The following is a 16,086-nucleotide window of genomic DNA, read 5'->3' as shown; positions in this document are numbered from 1 at the left end:
ACCTGCTCAAGAAATGTGAAAATTACTTTAAATAAAACACCTCTCTCTCCCTCCCTTCCTGCATCAACTCTAACATCTATCAGTTCTACCTCAGAAATATCCCTAGCATCAGTGTAGTCCTTTCTAGTCCCACTGCCACATTTCCTACTTAAGTGTTTCTATATTACTTGGACCAATCCAAAAGACTCTAATGTTTGGAGCTGAAGAAACTCAGAGCTGGATGTGACTTGCCCTATTGAATTAATGGCAGGTCAGATCTAGAATCTGGGTTTCCTGCTTCTTCTTGGTGGCTACTTCACAGTTCTAAACCCACTGAAATCTATTTTGTATACACTAATGCCAGGTTAATCTTAAAAGTGATGACTCACCAAATGAAAGTGTGGTCCCTAGCATGGTATTTCAGGGCCCTGAAATCAGGTATCAGATAATATCTCAACTTTATCTTCTTCTTGCATTGTATTGTATAATCAAGTGGGCTCTTGGATGTTCTCTGAACATGACCACACTTTTATGCAGGCAATTTCTGGAATTAATTTCTTCCCTGCTATGTAGTAAGTAGGTCAGTAGTTTGAACTTCTTATCAATTATGGTCTGATGTTGTCTTTGTGTGTTTGTAGTAGACATTGTGGTTGTCTCAACATCCATCCCATCCCAGATGATTGAAAGTCCAATGAATGAACCTATCCATTTACCATGATTGGTTTAGGGATGGACATGTGATACATTTCTGGCCAATGACACAGAAGGGAAGTCAGTTGGGCAGAATCTTGGGAAGGTCCCCATGTCTTAGGAGACATTGAAGAAATAGTCCTTTCTGACTCTGGATATTGTCATGGCTGAATATGACCCACAAGAACAACTATGGCCACCTTGCTCTCAGCCTGACAAAGAAGATGGAGAGAATCTGAGCTATTGATATTATTGAAGATCTAATCAACCAATCCTGGAGGCTGCCCTGACTCTGAACTTCCTATTATGTGAAGTAATACATTTCCTTATTATCCAAGCCACTTTAAGTCACAGTTTTCTGTTATCTGCAGCCTAAATCATCAGGAAACAATGTTTTGTTTCCAATGCTAGACATTAAGCTTCTTGAATTCAGTTTCTATTTCTGCCTAGCCCTCTTATGGCTTGGCACACAGCAGATGCTCAAAAAATGATTGTGAGGGGTGTTTGGGTGGCCCAGTCAGTTAAGCGTCTGCCTTTGGCTCAGGTCATGATCCCAGGGTCCTGGGATGGAGCTCCACATTGGGCTCTCCGCTCAGCAGCGGGGAGCCTCCTTCTCCCTCTCCTCTGCCTGCCGCTCCCCCTGCTTGTGCATTCTCTCTCCCTCTCTCTGTCAAATAAATAAAATCTTTTTTAAAAGTACTTTAAAAAAAAAGATTGTGAAATTGATATTTATATATTTATTTCTGATACAACTAGTAAAAGCATTTGCAATTTATAAAGCTCTTTAATTTACTCATACCAATTTAGAGATAACAAAATAAGGCTTAGATAGATTAAATAATGTGTACAGGGCATTTCATTTCTCAAAGTCATATAAGTTCTGAACAGGTTGTTCCCCTTTGTCTGAAATCCTCATCCATGACTACCATGCCTGTTAGGGTCCCAAGAGTACTGGAGACTGATGGAAAAAGCAAGCAGCAAGCCATTCCAGTGTTTAACCCAGCAATAATGCCAATACAGTATCCTAGTTATTTCTGACTTGGAGCTCAGAACTGGAACCCGTTCTCTCAGTCCCAATTCATAATACTATCTCTAGTGCCAGGACCATGAATCCCCATAAATACAACACTTTATACGCAGAGGAATTTTCCCAGGAAAATGGATCACAGCTTTTATTAAATTCTCAAGAGGGTCTGTGACTCCCTGAAAGGTTAAGAAGCACTATAACATGTATCTCAGAAGTAATTGAAAAAAACGTTTAAAATATTCCTCATTCAGTGAACCTAATATCTCCCCCTGTTGTTCTGTATTATGTCATCTAAGGGACCAGTAGACCAGGAACCACTTGCAGATCATGAAGCAGGAGACATTTAGGCAGAGAGGGTTCAATACCTCCAGTCAAGACCAGTGTAAAAGGAAAATGCAGAGCCCCTTGTTGAAAAGTTATTAAGGACTTCAAAAGGGCTACAGCAGAGCATTCAACCAAACATAAGGTCCTTTTAAGCTAGCAGCCCTGTGCAACTACAGAGGTCGCACACCCGTGAAACGGATACTGCTTCTAGTACATATTCCTGAACATACTATTGCCTGCCCAATTATGCTATAGTCCTTTGGACTGCCACGCAGTCCTTTATCCATCTAGAATGTGCCACAGATTGTATTAAGAGCTGGGTATTCCTGATAGGAGCATTCATTCAATAACACTGGGTGTCCACAAAAGGCCTTGTTCTAGATCCTGGGGATACAACTCTGAATAAGACATTCGTGTTGGGCAGAGACAATGAACAAATAAAAATATCAGGCAGTGATAGGTGCTGAGTAAAAAAATTAACATAGGGTTATGTGATATAGGGTGACTGGTTGGCTATTTTAGATTGGGTGGTCTGGGAGGCCCTCTCTGAGAGGACATTTGAGCTAAGACTTTACTGAAAATAGGCCAGTCCTGCCTCCATGGGAGGTGAAGAGGATTTCCTTAAGCTTGGCAAACAGGACAAAAATCTCAAGGCAGGAAAGGAAGAGAGGGAAAGGGGGCTGGCAGGAACCCAGACTAGTGAAGTGGTGGCTATGGGGTTAGAGTAGCGAGGATGAAAGTAGGTGTGCCAATGCATCCAGAGCGCGGCCCGCCGCCCGCCGCCCACTAGGGCGCCGCCTGGGTCAGGTGAGTGGGTGGCTCTGGCAGAGCCTAGCGGAGGAGCCGCCCCCAGGGGCCGGCGCGCGTCCGCAGCCGCGCCGACGTGGCCGGCGCTATAGGCCGCGCACGTGGCCGGCCCCTCGGCTTGGAGGCGGAGGCGCGCAGGGGGTTTCCTAATCCTCCAGGTGATCAGGCCCCGGGGAGCCAGCCGGCCCCGAGCCTCGCGTCCGAGGGCAAGAGGAGCGAAGGAGATGGGCCCGGCAGTAGAGGGCTGGGTCAAGGCGAGGAGGGGGCGGCCAGGCGAGCCCGCGCGCAGGCCGCGTGCACGCGGCGGAACCGGGGCGCGCGGGGCGCGCCGGGGCGGGGAGGGGATGGGGGCGGGGTGGGGGCAGCTCTTTCCCAGGCGGTAGCGGGGGCGGTGTCGCTGTTGCCCTTTTAAGCCGCGGGGCCGCGGTCTCCTGCCGGCGGAGTCAGTTACAAAGAGAATAGCCGCCCGCCGAGGCCTCGGTGCCCCTAGCCATTTTTCAGCCGCGATCCGACGCGGGCCTCGGCGGCGGGGAGAGGCGGAGCCGCGAGAGTGCGGCCCCAGGCCGGCCCTGTGGGGCGGTAGCGGCCGTGACGGCGGCTCTGGGCCCGGCTCCCCTTTCGCACCCCTCCTGCCGGAGATGAGGGGAAGATGTCCGTGTCAGGGCTCAAGGCCGAGTTGAAGTTCCTGGCGTCCATCTTCGACAAGAACCACGAGCGATTCCGCATCGTCAGCTGGAAGCTGGACGAGCTGCATTGCCAGTTCCTGCTGCCGCCTCCGGCACCGCCGGGCAGCCCGCACTCGCCGCCGCCGCTCACACTCCACTGCAACATCACGGTGAGGCGCCTGGCCTCAGCCCCTCGGAGCCCGGCGAGGGCGAAAGGGGCGCTCCGAGTCCCCGGACAAAAGGGAATCGGTCCGGTAGAGGCCCCTTGGTTCCCGGGGCCCCGGGCGGGGCGGATCCGCCCCTTTCCCCGGCAAGGGGCCCAGCCCAGGCCCAGCCTTGCAAGAGCGAGGCTTGGGTGGGAGGGGGCAGGCGGCGCATTTCTCCGCTTTTCCCGCGGGGCTGGGTTTGGGGCTGGCCCCTCTCAGCCGCCTTCTCCGCGCCTCGGGGTGGGAGACCGCGGCGGCCCTTGCCCTCGCCGGGTCGCCATGGTTGTTCACAGCCGGCCTGCCCCCGGGGCCGCGGCGACGCAAATCGACTTTGGCTGTTGGAGCCCCGGCAGGGAAGGGGGAAGGCCCTCAAGTTTTAACGCCTTACTCTTCAGTCAGGTTTCCCTCGTCTTGCTTATTCACCCGGTTATTTTTGAGTTTTTGTTTAAGGAAAAACTGATACTGAAAACTGATGCATTTGATGGGGGAAAAGTTTAGACTGGAGCCTCTGGTACTGTTTGAATTATCCCCTCCCTGCTGGCCTTGCTCCGCGCGTACGTTTCCGAAAGGCGCTTTGTACCTGGATTCGGCAGGTGGTGGTATCGGTGTTTGCTTACATAGCCCCTCCTGTGTGTAAGCCTTTAAAATTATCTGCAGCCCAAAGGAGATATTTGCCCAGGTCTTCTTCCCAGAAAGGTTATTTTATGTCACAAAGCCAAAAAGGCAGTTTAAAGCTCACTCTTTGGTTTAAATTGGAAGCTCGTTAGAAATCCGGGGCTTGGTAAGGTAATCGAAGTGTTTAATAAGTTTTTTCGTGAATGTGTATGATGAAACCGTTCATGGTGAAATCCAAACTGCAGAATGAACTTCTTGTAGCAGGAGTCAAGGTGGCAGTTTTATGTTCATTCGAACCATGTCTGGTGTCTTTGAATCCTTTTGGTTAAGTCAGTGGGCTACTCAGGTGCCTAAAGTGTTCTGGTCTGGTACTCGAGAGTGTGGAAAGGGCTTGGAGTTACGATAATTGACATTAAAATAATTTCCAGAAAATCTGGGGGAGCAGGTGTGTATTGGGGGGGAAATACAAGTGCTGTACTGAGGAGAGAAGTCATTTATTGAGCATATAAGTGTTCTGTTCTAGGCACTGGTTTTGCAAAACTGGGCAGAGCAGTCCCTGCTTTCAGAACTAAATCTTCTTGGGGGAAGAGTTTTATATAACCAAGTGTTACTAAGTTCTGTGGTGTCATTATGAAAGCCAAAGAGAGCAATTAATTTTGAGTTTGGTGGTTGGGTGGTACTTCAGAGAAGGCTTTGGTGAGAGGCTGACGTTGGAGTTGGGCTTTCACAGGTGAGTAGAATCTTGGGAGTGGAAGCACATTTCAGGCAGAGTAAACTATCCAGAAAAGACACCAGTGCTTGAGAAAATGCTTTGCTTAGGAGTAGACAAATTATGAGGATATAGGCTGGTAAAGGAGAAGATATTCCAAGAATGGGAAACAGGAAGTGGTAGTGAGCGTGAAGGAGACTGGCCTGTATGGTGATTGTTCTGGTAGAAATTGGGGTATGGCCCGGAAAAGGTAGGGGTGGTTTGCATGATAGAATACTGACCTTGTAGGCTGTGGGGAGCTACTAAATTACTGAGGTGAGTTGGGAAAATGTGTTTGCTATCTAGCACTAGGGGTAGTTCTCTCCAGTGTGTGGTATTAGGAAACGTGTGTGTATGGTTTGGGTTATCTCAGGTGCTGTAGGGTAGCGTTGCTGCTGTGCTGGCAGTCTGCCACAACAAAGAATTATCCCACTTCAAATGCCAGCACAGTCCCCACCGAGAACCATAGAGGAGGCTGATAGGAGTCAGCTGCACACAGAATACTGCGTGAAGACCTGGATTAGGAAATGGACCAAGGAGTGAATTAGAGACACCCAGTGAAAGGAGGATTTGGTAGAGACTTGTATAATGGTATTATAGTAGAAACTACTCAAAATTATGACAGGTATTATCAGAAGATAATTATCATGGTGGATACTCAGTGTATATGAGTGTGTATTAATTTTTTATGGGAAAATATCAGACATATACAAAAGGTGAATAGTGTGGAGAACTTTCGTGTATTCAGCCTCAACAGTGATAAATTTTTGGCCAATCTTCATCTGTACCCCACCTCAGATTATTTTGAAGCAGGTTCCTGACCTGTCGCTTCATCTGTAAATATTTCAGTGAGTATCTCTAAAAGATAAGACTCTTTAAGCCTAGGTAGGTGTTTTGATAAAATCTACATGGCTTGCTTGTGCTGGTACCATTTTCTTAGAAGGGAAAGAGCAAAGAAAAAACAGTGTTGGATTTCCTGTCTATTGTGTTTGTGAATTGCTAGTCTCTAAAAGGTTATAGCTCTTAAAAAAAAAATGAGTTTGATCTGTTCTTTAATTTTTTCTCTTATTTCCTTATTCCCAAATATTTGTTGAGCTCTTCTACATGCCAGGCCCTGTCTTTTCCATTGCTCACCAAGAAGCATACTTACACAGTTTAAGTTTTGAGTAAACGGCACCTCACAAATTGTTTCCTTACACTCATGCATGCCAGTTTCTGAATAATCTTCTAAAGATACTCTGCCCCTTTTTCTTTCAGGCTTCTGAATCTGTTTTTCCCATGTGGAATGTGCCCCTTACCCCACCCCAGTCTGTCTTTCCACGTTTGACCATCCCTCAAGGCTCTTCTAGGAAGTCGTATTCAGTTCCTGCTGGTATTTATTTCCCCTTCCTCCCTTCTATAATCTTTACTATTTACTGCTTTGGTTATGTGTCCTTGTGTCCTATTACAATAGTTTTAGATTTTTTTTTTTTTTAAGTCTTTTTTTATGATGGCAGGGGAGAATAGTCTCTAATCATGCTTTTCATCTTCCATTCAGTAAATGCTCAGTAAATACTTGTTCTATTTTAGTTCTATTTTAGTTATATTCTGTATGAACAAAAATCTTAACTGTTGTGTAAGTTAACTGCCAAGAGTTTGTCAAAAGTGCAGAGATAACATCAAGATATATTTTAAATATTTAAATACTTAACAGGTCACTGGATGGGAAATCTGTAATTTGATTTCATATGAAAGACCATCTTAAGAAGGAGAAAACAGAACTTACATAGATGTTTTACTCTTTAGGCCAAGGGAATTGAGCTAAATCTTTTTCTGTTATATAAATTTGTCCTAATCTTAAATATGAAGGGAAAGAATGCTATTTTCAACCTCAGGGAGTCTTTTTTATTACTTGTTTTGTGTGAACTCATGATATGAAGGAGTGTCATGCAAACAGATCTAATTGCCAGTTAGTGCTAACATTCAGTTGTTAACGCTCACACCTAAAAGCAAAGCAGCTTGTTTTAGTAACCTGTGTGGCCTTATTGGGAGCTAGTATATGGCATTCTTTTAGTCCTTTTGAAATATTTAACATAACTTGGCAACTTCATTTCTCCTTATATGGACTTCTTGACATCTGGTAACTCTTGGTAGGCAATCAGTATTTCAGAGTGAAAAATTCCCCCCCCATGTAAATTAGCTGGTAAACAAATAAAACTTTATGCTGATTTTTTGTTTGTGTGGCATAAACCATTACTCTTTTTGCATGAGTGGCTATTTATTAGGCTACTTGTGGTAGCACATTTTTAATTTTGCTAATTAAATTTCTCTTGGTCATATCCAGAGTCCCCTTTCCCCTCCCCACCTCACCACCAACAGCAAGACACTAAAATAACAAATGTTAGAGCTCTGAGAGAAAAAGGTTTAGTCTATACTTAGTAGTTGGGACTTTAAGCAAATCACTTTTTCTACTGTTTTTCTGTAAAGTAGACAATATTTTTTGTCCTGCATGAAAGCTTATAAAGAAAAGCTCTTTAACAATAATAATGTTCTCTACAAATATGAAATTGATGGGGTCATTTGTGGCTGAATAACATTTTATTTTGAAAATGGTTTCTAACAGCTTTTCATGGGAAATAAATCAATGCTGTTAATTTCTTAATTTTTCATGTTTCCAGTCTTGACACTGATTAAAAAGTAGCCCCACCAAGGTTATACAAAGAAAATCATGAACCAACTTGGTTAAAGAGCCCAAGACCTTGGGGCGCCTGGGTTGCTCAGTCAGTTAAGCGTCTGCCTTCGGCTCAGGTCATGATCCCAGAGTCCTGGGATTGAGTCCTGCATCGAGCTCCCTACTCAGTGGGGAGTCTGCTTCTCGCTCTCCCTCTGCCTGCCGCTCTCTCTCTGCCTGCCGCTCTCTCTCTCTCTCTCTCTGTCAAATAAATAAACAAAATCTTAAAAAAAAAAAAAGACCCCGAGACCTTTTCTTTGGTCTGCCTTCCTGGGACGGATTACCTTTCCAAATTGAACACCTGGAGAATCATTTGGAAATAGCAGAACTGTCATGTTAAGCACCTAAGCGGTACTTTAAGCCTGGAGGAATCGTTGTTTTCATTCATCTGACCAATTTATAATACAGAGTCAACTTCCTAGTCATTATCTATCTATCCTCCTCTACCCCATTTTTATGCCCGTCCTTGAAAGAACAAGTACATGAAGAAGAAACTTAGGTTTCCATTTTATGAATGGTGTATGCCTTAGTAACCCGATTTTTTTTGTTGTTGTTAAACTTCTTTAGACCTGGAAAAGATTAGATAAATGTCAGAAAGTTGAGGGGTGGGGAATTGAATTGAAACAGTCACTGCCAAATGTAAAGCATTACTGGAGAGCCAGAGTAATGAAGCAGAGTCCCCTTTGCCAAGGCCATTGTAACAGTGTTCTGTGTTCTCTTCTAAAAGATTATTCTGAAAGACGCAGTAGACTCAGAATCAAGGAAACTGTCTGTTTCTGCAGATCAGGTGGTTTGAATCTTCAGCACCTTTATTTTCTCTGCCTCAGTTTAATTAGAATGATGTTTTGATTTTTCATTCTGCCTTTGTGGGCTCTGATAATATTACTTAGTTGTTTCCTTGCAAAATGATTAGCAGGGAGCAATCTCTTTTGGTAGCTTTTTTTCCCCCCAATGTCAGAGCATTCAGGGGTGCCTGGGTGGCTCAGCTAGTTAAGCCTCTGCACTCAGCGGGGAGGCTGCTTGAAGATTCTCTCCCTCTGCTCCTCCCCCATCTCACGCCTAGGTGTGCGCCCGCTCTCTGAAAACAAATAAGTCTTTAAAAAAAATAAATGTCAGAGCATTTAGACTTTTCTTAGAGTACTATATGGTGATTCTGTTGGTTTCATTCTCCACCCCACATTTACTGAACAACAAAGTGTGAAAGTAATGTGTCCCATAACTGGCTTCTGGAAGAGTTACAACTGTTAGACTTCTGAACCTTCAACAGAAAGTTATATGCATCCGTGTTCAAAAAGTGATGAAGTCCTTGGAGATGGCCATGTTCTATTATTTGGAAAGGTAGTAGAGACTGAGCATCCTGGCAGGCAGTTTTGCTGGCTGGTGCTTGATACAGAGCCACACATTGGTGTCTTACTGGATTTGTGTAGAAAATAGATGCAGAAAGTTATTTCTTTTTTTTTTTTTTTTTAAGATTTTATTTATTCATTTATTTGAGAGAGTGAGAGAGAGAGAGCACATGAGAGAGAGAGAGCACATGACAGAGGGGAAGGTCAGAGGGAGAAGCAGACTCCCTGCCGAGCAGGGAGCCCGATGCGGGACTCGATCCCGGGACTCCAGGATCATGACCTGAGCCGAAGGCAGTCGCTTAACCACCTGAGCCACCCAGGCGCCCCCAGAAAGTTATTTCTGAATAAGAATGCTGGTTTCTGTGTTGTGTTTTGTTTTGTTTTTTTCTATTTTAAATAATGCTTTAGACATTAATAGCTAGAGCTAAATCATTATGCATATAGGTAATGTCCTTTGAAACTTTCCTAGAAGTGATGGCTTCCCATTCTTACTGATGAATTGGTTTCTGGAGCTATAACAAATTATATTGGATAGGAACTTTTTTTTTTCTTCCAGGTAGAAGCTTTTATTTAACAGATTGGTAAAAATGTTAGCAAGTGTGCAGTGAAATGGGTGTTCTCACAGTCATGGCAGAAAATACAAATATCTATGACCCTTGAGAAATTGGTTTACATAAACCCTCTCTGTTTTAAGCAAGATATAAATATTGACTATCCCAGGCTGACTGGTCCTTATGACTCCAGAGCTCCCAGAAGAATTTTAGTCCTGGAGAAGACCTAGATTTGTCTGGCTTAGCCCATCTTACAGCTAACTACTGGGAGTGGAATGGGCTCATAGAGACCTGTGACCAAGTTTTGGGTCAAGGGAGAGAGATGGAAAGATGGGAAGGAATTAGGGAAACTAGCTCCAGTGGAACCACATAGGTTAATATAGAATGGTGAAGGGATGTTTCTTCCAAGGAGAACATTCTGGGCTGGGCTGCGGGAGGTGTGGAGAAGGCTGCTGTTCTAAAACTTTTTGGAGTCAAAACTTTTATACTGTTTAAAAGTGAGGGGTGTCTGGGTGACAGTCAGTTAAGCATCTGATTCTTGGTTTCGGCTCAGGCCCTGATCTCAGTGTGGTGAGATTGAGCCCCACATGGGGCCCACATGCTTAAAACTGACTCTTTCCCCCCTGCCCCTTACGCCCTCTAAAATAAAATAAATTTAAAAAAAACAAAAAAAGTGTACTGAGGGCCCAAGGAGCTTTTATGTAGGTTACCTATCAATATTTATCATTAGAAATTAAAGCAAATATTTAAAATATTCATTGAAGTAAACATTTTAATAAAATACTATGGGAAATGGCCATATTTCATAAACTAAAACGTTTTAGTGAGAATAGTGGCATAATTTTACATTTCTTTTAAATCTCTTTGATATCTGGTCTGTCATTTGTTTCTGCATTCAGTCTGTAAGGGTGTTTGTTTTGGTTGAAATAATATGAAGAAAATTCAGCCTCACAAATATTTGGCTGGGAAAAGTAGGAATATTTTAATAGCCATTTAGATAATTGTAGATACTCTTTTTGGATATTTCATCAAAACTTGGTCTTTCTTATAAAGATTTTATTTATTTGACAGAGAGAGACACAGTGAGAGAGGGAACACAAGCAGGGGTAGGGAGAGGGAGAAGCAGGTTTCCTGCTGAACAGAGAGCCCGATGCGGGGCTCATCCCAGGACCCTGGGATCATGACCTGAGCTGAAGGCAGACCCTTAATGACTGAGCCACCCAGGCACCCCAAACTTGATCTTTCTTGAACTGTGAATGGATCTTCTGTCCTTGCGTGATTTATAACATCATGTATTCATCACTTGGAAAATATGGTTCACTGAAATCTTATAAATGTTGAAATGTTTCATTATATAGTATGAAGACATTATATTAAGATCACCAGCAACCTCATCAGAATATTCTTAGAAAGCTCTCAAGCTCATAGCAGTGGATACAGATTTTCCAAAATTCTAATTTTTGCTTGAAAGCTTGAATTTTATCATTGGCAATAAATACTGTCCTTTGTTTTCCTTGAAATGACATACTCTATTCATTTTTGAGAAAATGTCAGAAACCTAAGTTGAAATAACCATTGTCTGTCAGTCATCCTTTCGGGTAAAATTGGTGTTCCTTTAAAGTGGTTAGTTCACAACTCAGTCACACAAATGCTTTTTCTCAAGTATTCTGTAAGAGTTCTCATGTGTGCATTCCATTTCATCAGTTGCAATATTAAAAAGACCTATATAAGGATTGAGATTTAGTAAAAGAACTTTTACTACTTATTCACAGATATTCTTAAGTAAAACCTCTTTTTTTCTTTGTCCTTTAAACATCTTAAATGTCTAGTGGGGAAGAATACCATGACCCCAAGTGTAGTTTGGTGTCACTGCCTTTATTTGTGCTAAGGGTCCAGCAGTTTTACCCAGGGGCTTGAGGGCCCCAGTTTGAAAATTATTGACGTAGTTGCTTAGACCTATAAATCCTATCTTCTCATGTACAGGATTAGAAGAGCATGTCATAAGCAGGAACTGATCTCAGTAATTTTTGTTGTTGTTGCAGTGCTCATAATATGGTTCTAAGGGGTTTTAGTCCAGAGCAACAATTCATATATTTTATTTTGCTTATGTAGAATTAGACAAACACTAATCTACACAGTGAAGTTCTAAAATTTAGTTGGGTGGTTTTTTTGTTTTTGTTTTTTCCTGTTTTGTTTTTTGGAACTAAGGTCTAGGTGGTATGTTCCAAACTAGGCTGAAGAATTTGAAGAAGAAAATGCAATACTCAATAAGTAGTTTTCTTTAAGAACCCAAGATTAATTTTGAAGATAGTTTTTCTTTTAGTCTGTGAATAGCTTTGGGACACACTGAAAATTAGAGAAATGAGAATACAAAATAAACCATTATTGAATAGATCTAATGATGTCTTTCTTCAGTACAGTTTTTTGTTCTATAAAGAACATTTGGTGAAGTGCTTCAAAAATAGTTTCTTTGGCTTTAACTATATTGTAATTGAGATTATAGTTCTCAAAGCAATGCTTCTTTAATATTGTTTCTGAAAAATTGTTTTTCCATAACTAGAACCTAATTGTTTGGCAGCTAGTATCTAATAATAGTGACTTTTTCCTAATTTATAATAGAAGACAGTACAGAGTAAATGTCTATTAGTAGGTGAGAGCATGTAATGCTTTTTTCCGTTAACCTTTAAAAGTCAACACATGTAATGGTACTTTAAAAAATATGTAACTATAGCATTTCTTGTAAGTACTCAGTTTGCGATGGAATAAAATATTAGAATTTTATGGGGTTTGAATTAGTTATATATTGCTCTGTAACAAATGTAGCACCCTAAAACAGCAACATTATCTCACAGTCTCTGTGGGTCAGGGATCTGTGCATGGCTTATCAGGGTTCCCTGGCTCCCAGTCTCTCTCAAGGCAGTAAAGGTGTTGGCTAGTGCTGAAGTCATCTCAGAGTGAGATTGGGAGAGACTCTCCTCCAAACTCATTCATGTAGTTTTGGTAGGATTAATCTCCTTACAGGCCTCAGGTCTGAGGGCAGCAGTTGGTCAGAGGCCTTGCTCAATCTCTTCCCATGTGGCTGTGGGCTTCTCCATAGGGAGATGGCTTCATTGTGGGGGGGAAGGGGGGTAAATGAAAGAGCAGGAGAGGGTGAGCAACATAGAAATTCTCATCTTTTTGTAACCTAATCCTAGAGGTGATATCACATTATTTACTGTATTGTTTGCTAGAAGTGAGTCTAGGGAAGGGAATTAAGGGTATGAATACCAGGTTAGGATTATTGGGACCATTTTAGAGGTTGCCCACTACAGTGTTCAAGAACATCATTGACCTCAGAGCTGTAGCACACAGACAGTGGCTGTACAAGGAGGATGCCTGTCTCAAAAGCCCAGCTTCTATGGCAAGTGAAAGCTGTATGTACCATATGGTCACTATATCGCTGTTTGTTCTGACTTCTAACACCAGAGATATTTAAGGAATAATCTTAACCTCATTTAAGGAATCTGTTCCTTTAGAAACTACATCCCTCCCTACAATCTGAGAAGGGTTGGAAATCATTAGGAAAAAGGCAAAATTAAATGGGATTGATTTTTTTTTTTTTCCCCCTTTTTAGGGCCAATTTTCTAATGGAGAAAAATCTCAAAGTAACTTCTGTAATTATTTAGAGAACGGAATATAGGGAGTAAGAAGATTTTTAAAAATCATTTTAGCATTTATAAGGATTTAAAAATATGTGCCTAGATTATACTCCTTTGCTTTACCTTTAAAAATTGAGTTAGATCTCATCTAGATAAAGTTTAGAAATGTAGCTTTATTATATTAAAAAGCAAAAGTAGTATGGTTTGAATTTATAAATTATACTTCAAGGTTGGGAGGTGGCTGCTTTTTTTTGTTTTTTGTTTTTTTTCCTTTTGAGGGATTTATTTGATTCCAGATTTTAAAGCCTTTAAAAAATGTTAAAGCTGGAGAATCCAGGCCATGATTGACCTTTCTTTGTAAAGGAAGGAAGCCCATCTTTCCTGGTACCTGAGTACCAATTTTTTTTCAGCTTGTGATAAAACCTAACTTTTGCAGTATTTCTTTTCTATTTTAAATGCTACTACCTACTGGGTAAACTACTTTTTTTGCTTGATTTTTAAATGTTTAAATTATGTAACATGGAGCAGGCAAAATTACACCATAAAACTGTTTTTAAAAAATCCACAAAAAGAGGGGGCGCCTGGGTGGCTCAGTCGGTTAAGCGGCTGCCTTCAGCTCAGGTCATGATCCCAGGGTCCTGGGATCGAGCCCCGCATCGGGCTCCCTGCTCAGCGGGGAGCCTGCTTCTCCCTCTCCCTCTGCCTGCCTCTCTGCCTACTTGTTCTCTCTCTATCTCTCTGTCAAATAAATAAATAAAATTAAAAAAAAAAAAAAATCCACAAAAAGAAACTTTCTCCGTGAATAGATTTTAATGTGTTGTTTTTCTTCTCCCTGATATATTTTACTTGTCATCTTGCCATTTGGTGGTATAGTTAACTTGCATTTCCAGATTAGTCCATATGTAAATGTGTTTAACATGGGTGTCTCTGTAACAGGAATCTTACCCATCTTCCTCACCAATATGGTTTGTGGACTCTGATGACCCAAATCTGACATCAGTGCTGGAACATCTAGAAGATACTAAGAGCAACAATTCGGTGAGAAAATAAGCCAACCTACTATTTTTTTTCCCCCCTAAAGAACGTTATATGTAGAACTTAAGTGTTAAGAGGTAATATGATATAGAAAAGCCTGATTAATGATTATTTGATAATCTTAAAGGAGCTAAAGACCAGTTTTGTTTGTCTGTTTTTTGGCCTTCAAATTCTGTACTACCTGATATCTTTTTTATTCCCCATAGGTTAAACTTAATTTAGATGAGGAGTTAGGTGGTCTCTTTTCAGTGAATTCTGATTTTAAACCAACCCGACATTTTTGGTAGGGAACACTAGCCAAGGTGGAAGATAGAAAAAGAAAAAAAGACTGAGGTGGATGTGCGGGGAAATAATGCTAGAATGACATCAGTGCTAGTGTTAGGGAATTGCTTTCTCTCTCAGAAGTCTGTAACTGCAGTAATAGTCATAGGTATACAAAGAAAATGCATTTTTTGTTTTTTGCTTTTTTTTTAATATATGAAGAAATGTTACTTTCCATTTTACAAAAAAAAATTTAAAAATCAGTTTTCTTTGATTATAAAACTAAGCAACTATTGTGAGAGCACTTAGTAAAATAAAGGGAAATAAGATTTCTGCCTGATATAACCACTGTTGACATGTTAGCTACTTTCTATCCATATTTTTCCCTTGCTAGTAAAATACATGGACTCTAATAAATATGTTTAAATAGTTGAGGTCATATTCTATATAGTTTTATATCCTTTTTTAAAATTAACATGGAATGAAAGATTTGACTGCTATCTTCCTAGATGGGCAGACTGCATATTATAAATATGTCTGTTACCTCCGTAGTTTCATGTTAATTTATAAATTGAATGCAATTAATCCCAACAGTCTTATTTTGGGACTCTCAAGTTGGTTTTAAAGAGTAAATAATAAAAAAATAGTTGAAAAAAGTAATGAGGAGAGACTTGTCCAATTAGATGTTAAATAAAAATATTATGTACTGGCAATGGACTGGACATATAAAGACAATAGAAGTTTAAAAACACTCATGCAATTGAGAATTCAGAATAAGTTAAAATACTCAATAAGGAAAAGGTGGATTATTCTATAAACATCATTGGGAGAACTGACCATTTAGGGAAGACCACCTGCCTTGGTCTTTCCTGAGCTCTTATCTCAGATTTTTGTTAAAATAAGTTACAGGTGGTTTAAACACATCTATTCTTAAAATTAACAACAGAAGAAATCAGTTTGAGGAGTATTTTAAGAGTAGAGGCTGGTCTGGAGAGCCATGAAGGTTAGAGGTAAAAATAAAAAGCTAGACAGATACAAGTTCATATTTCCAGTAGGGGAGTGACAGGACAGGGAAAGATAGCCCTCTTACTCCTTTTAGGAGGTTAACTCTAAAAAGATCTACAGATATAAGTTTTGTAATAGTAGAAATGATTGGGTTATTTTTCAGTGTCTAAAATTTTTCATCAAAAAATGCTCGCAAAATGAAATGACATAGGACATAAAATTGGGTCTCATTTTATTTTTTAAAGATTAATATATTTACATAAAAGAAGAAAACCAAATTACCTTCTACTCTTATAGTCTCTGCCAGTTATTTCATAACCTAGTTTCTTGACAGAATAAGTTGTATTTCCTCACCTTTGCTTTACTTAATTCATTTTAATCTGGATTCTGCCTTCATTGTTGCACTAAAATTTTTTATGTCTAGGTGCCAAATCCAGGGAATCTTTTTTTAACCCTAAAATTGACCTCTCTGCAGCACT

At 41.0% G+C, this 16,086-nt stretch overlaps 1 protein-coding gene across 3 annotated transcripts in view; it reads left to right on the top strand.

The window, feature by feature from the left end:
* Positions 1-3,170: 3,170 nt before the first annotated feature.
* UBE2Q2 (ubiquitin conjugating enzyme E2 Q2) overlaps positions 3,171-16,086 on the top strand; it is a 73,090-nt gene continuing 60,174 nt past the window's right edge. For 2 of the 3 annotated variants that reach the window (XR_004301007.1, XM_032417144.1), the window contains exons 1-2: positions 3,172-3,662; positions 14,243-14,344. Coding sequence is in view for 2 of the 3 variants with exons in the window: in XM_032417144.1 (XP_032273035.1) it covers positions 3,477-3,662; positions 14,243-14,344 (288 nt within the window). In the remaining variant the exon portion in view is untranslated. Of the gene's footprint in view, positions 3,663-14,242; positions 14,345-16,086 lie in introns of all 3 variants that reach the window. The other variant, XM_032417145.1, reaches the window with a different exon arrangement.

The sequence above is a fragment of the Phoca vitulina genome, unplaced genomic scaffold, assembly GCF_004348235.1.
Source record: "Phoca vitulina isolate PV1807 unplaced genomic scaffold, GSC_HSeal_1.0 scaffold20, whole genome shotgun sequence".
Classification (NCBI taxonomy): Eukaryota; Metazoa; Chordata; class Mammalia; order Carnivora; family Phocidae; genus Phoca; species Phoca vitulina.
Note: the sequence above shows the minus strand (reverse complement) of the source record. Positions and strands in the feature narration are given on the sequence as shown.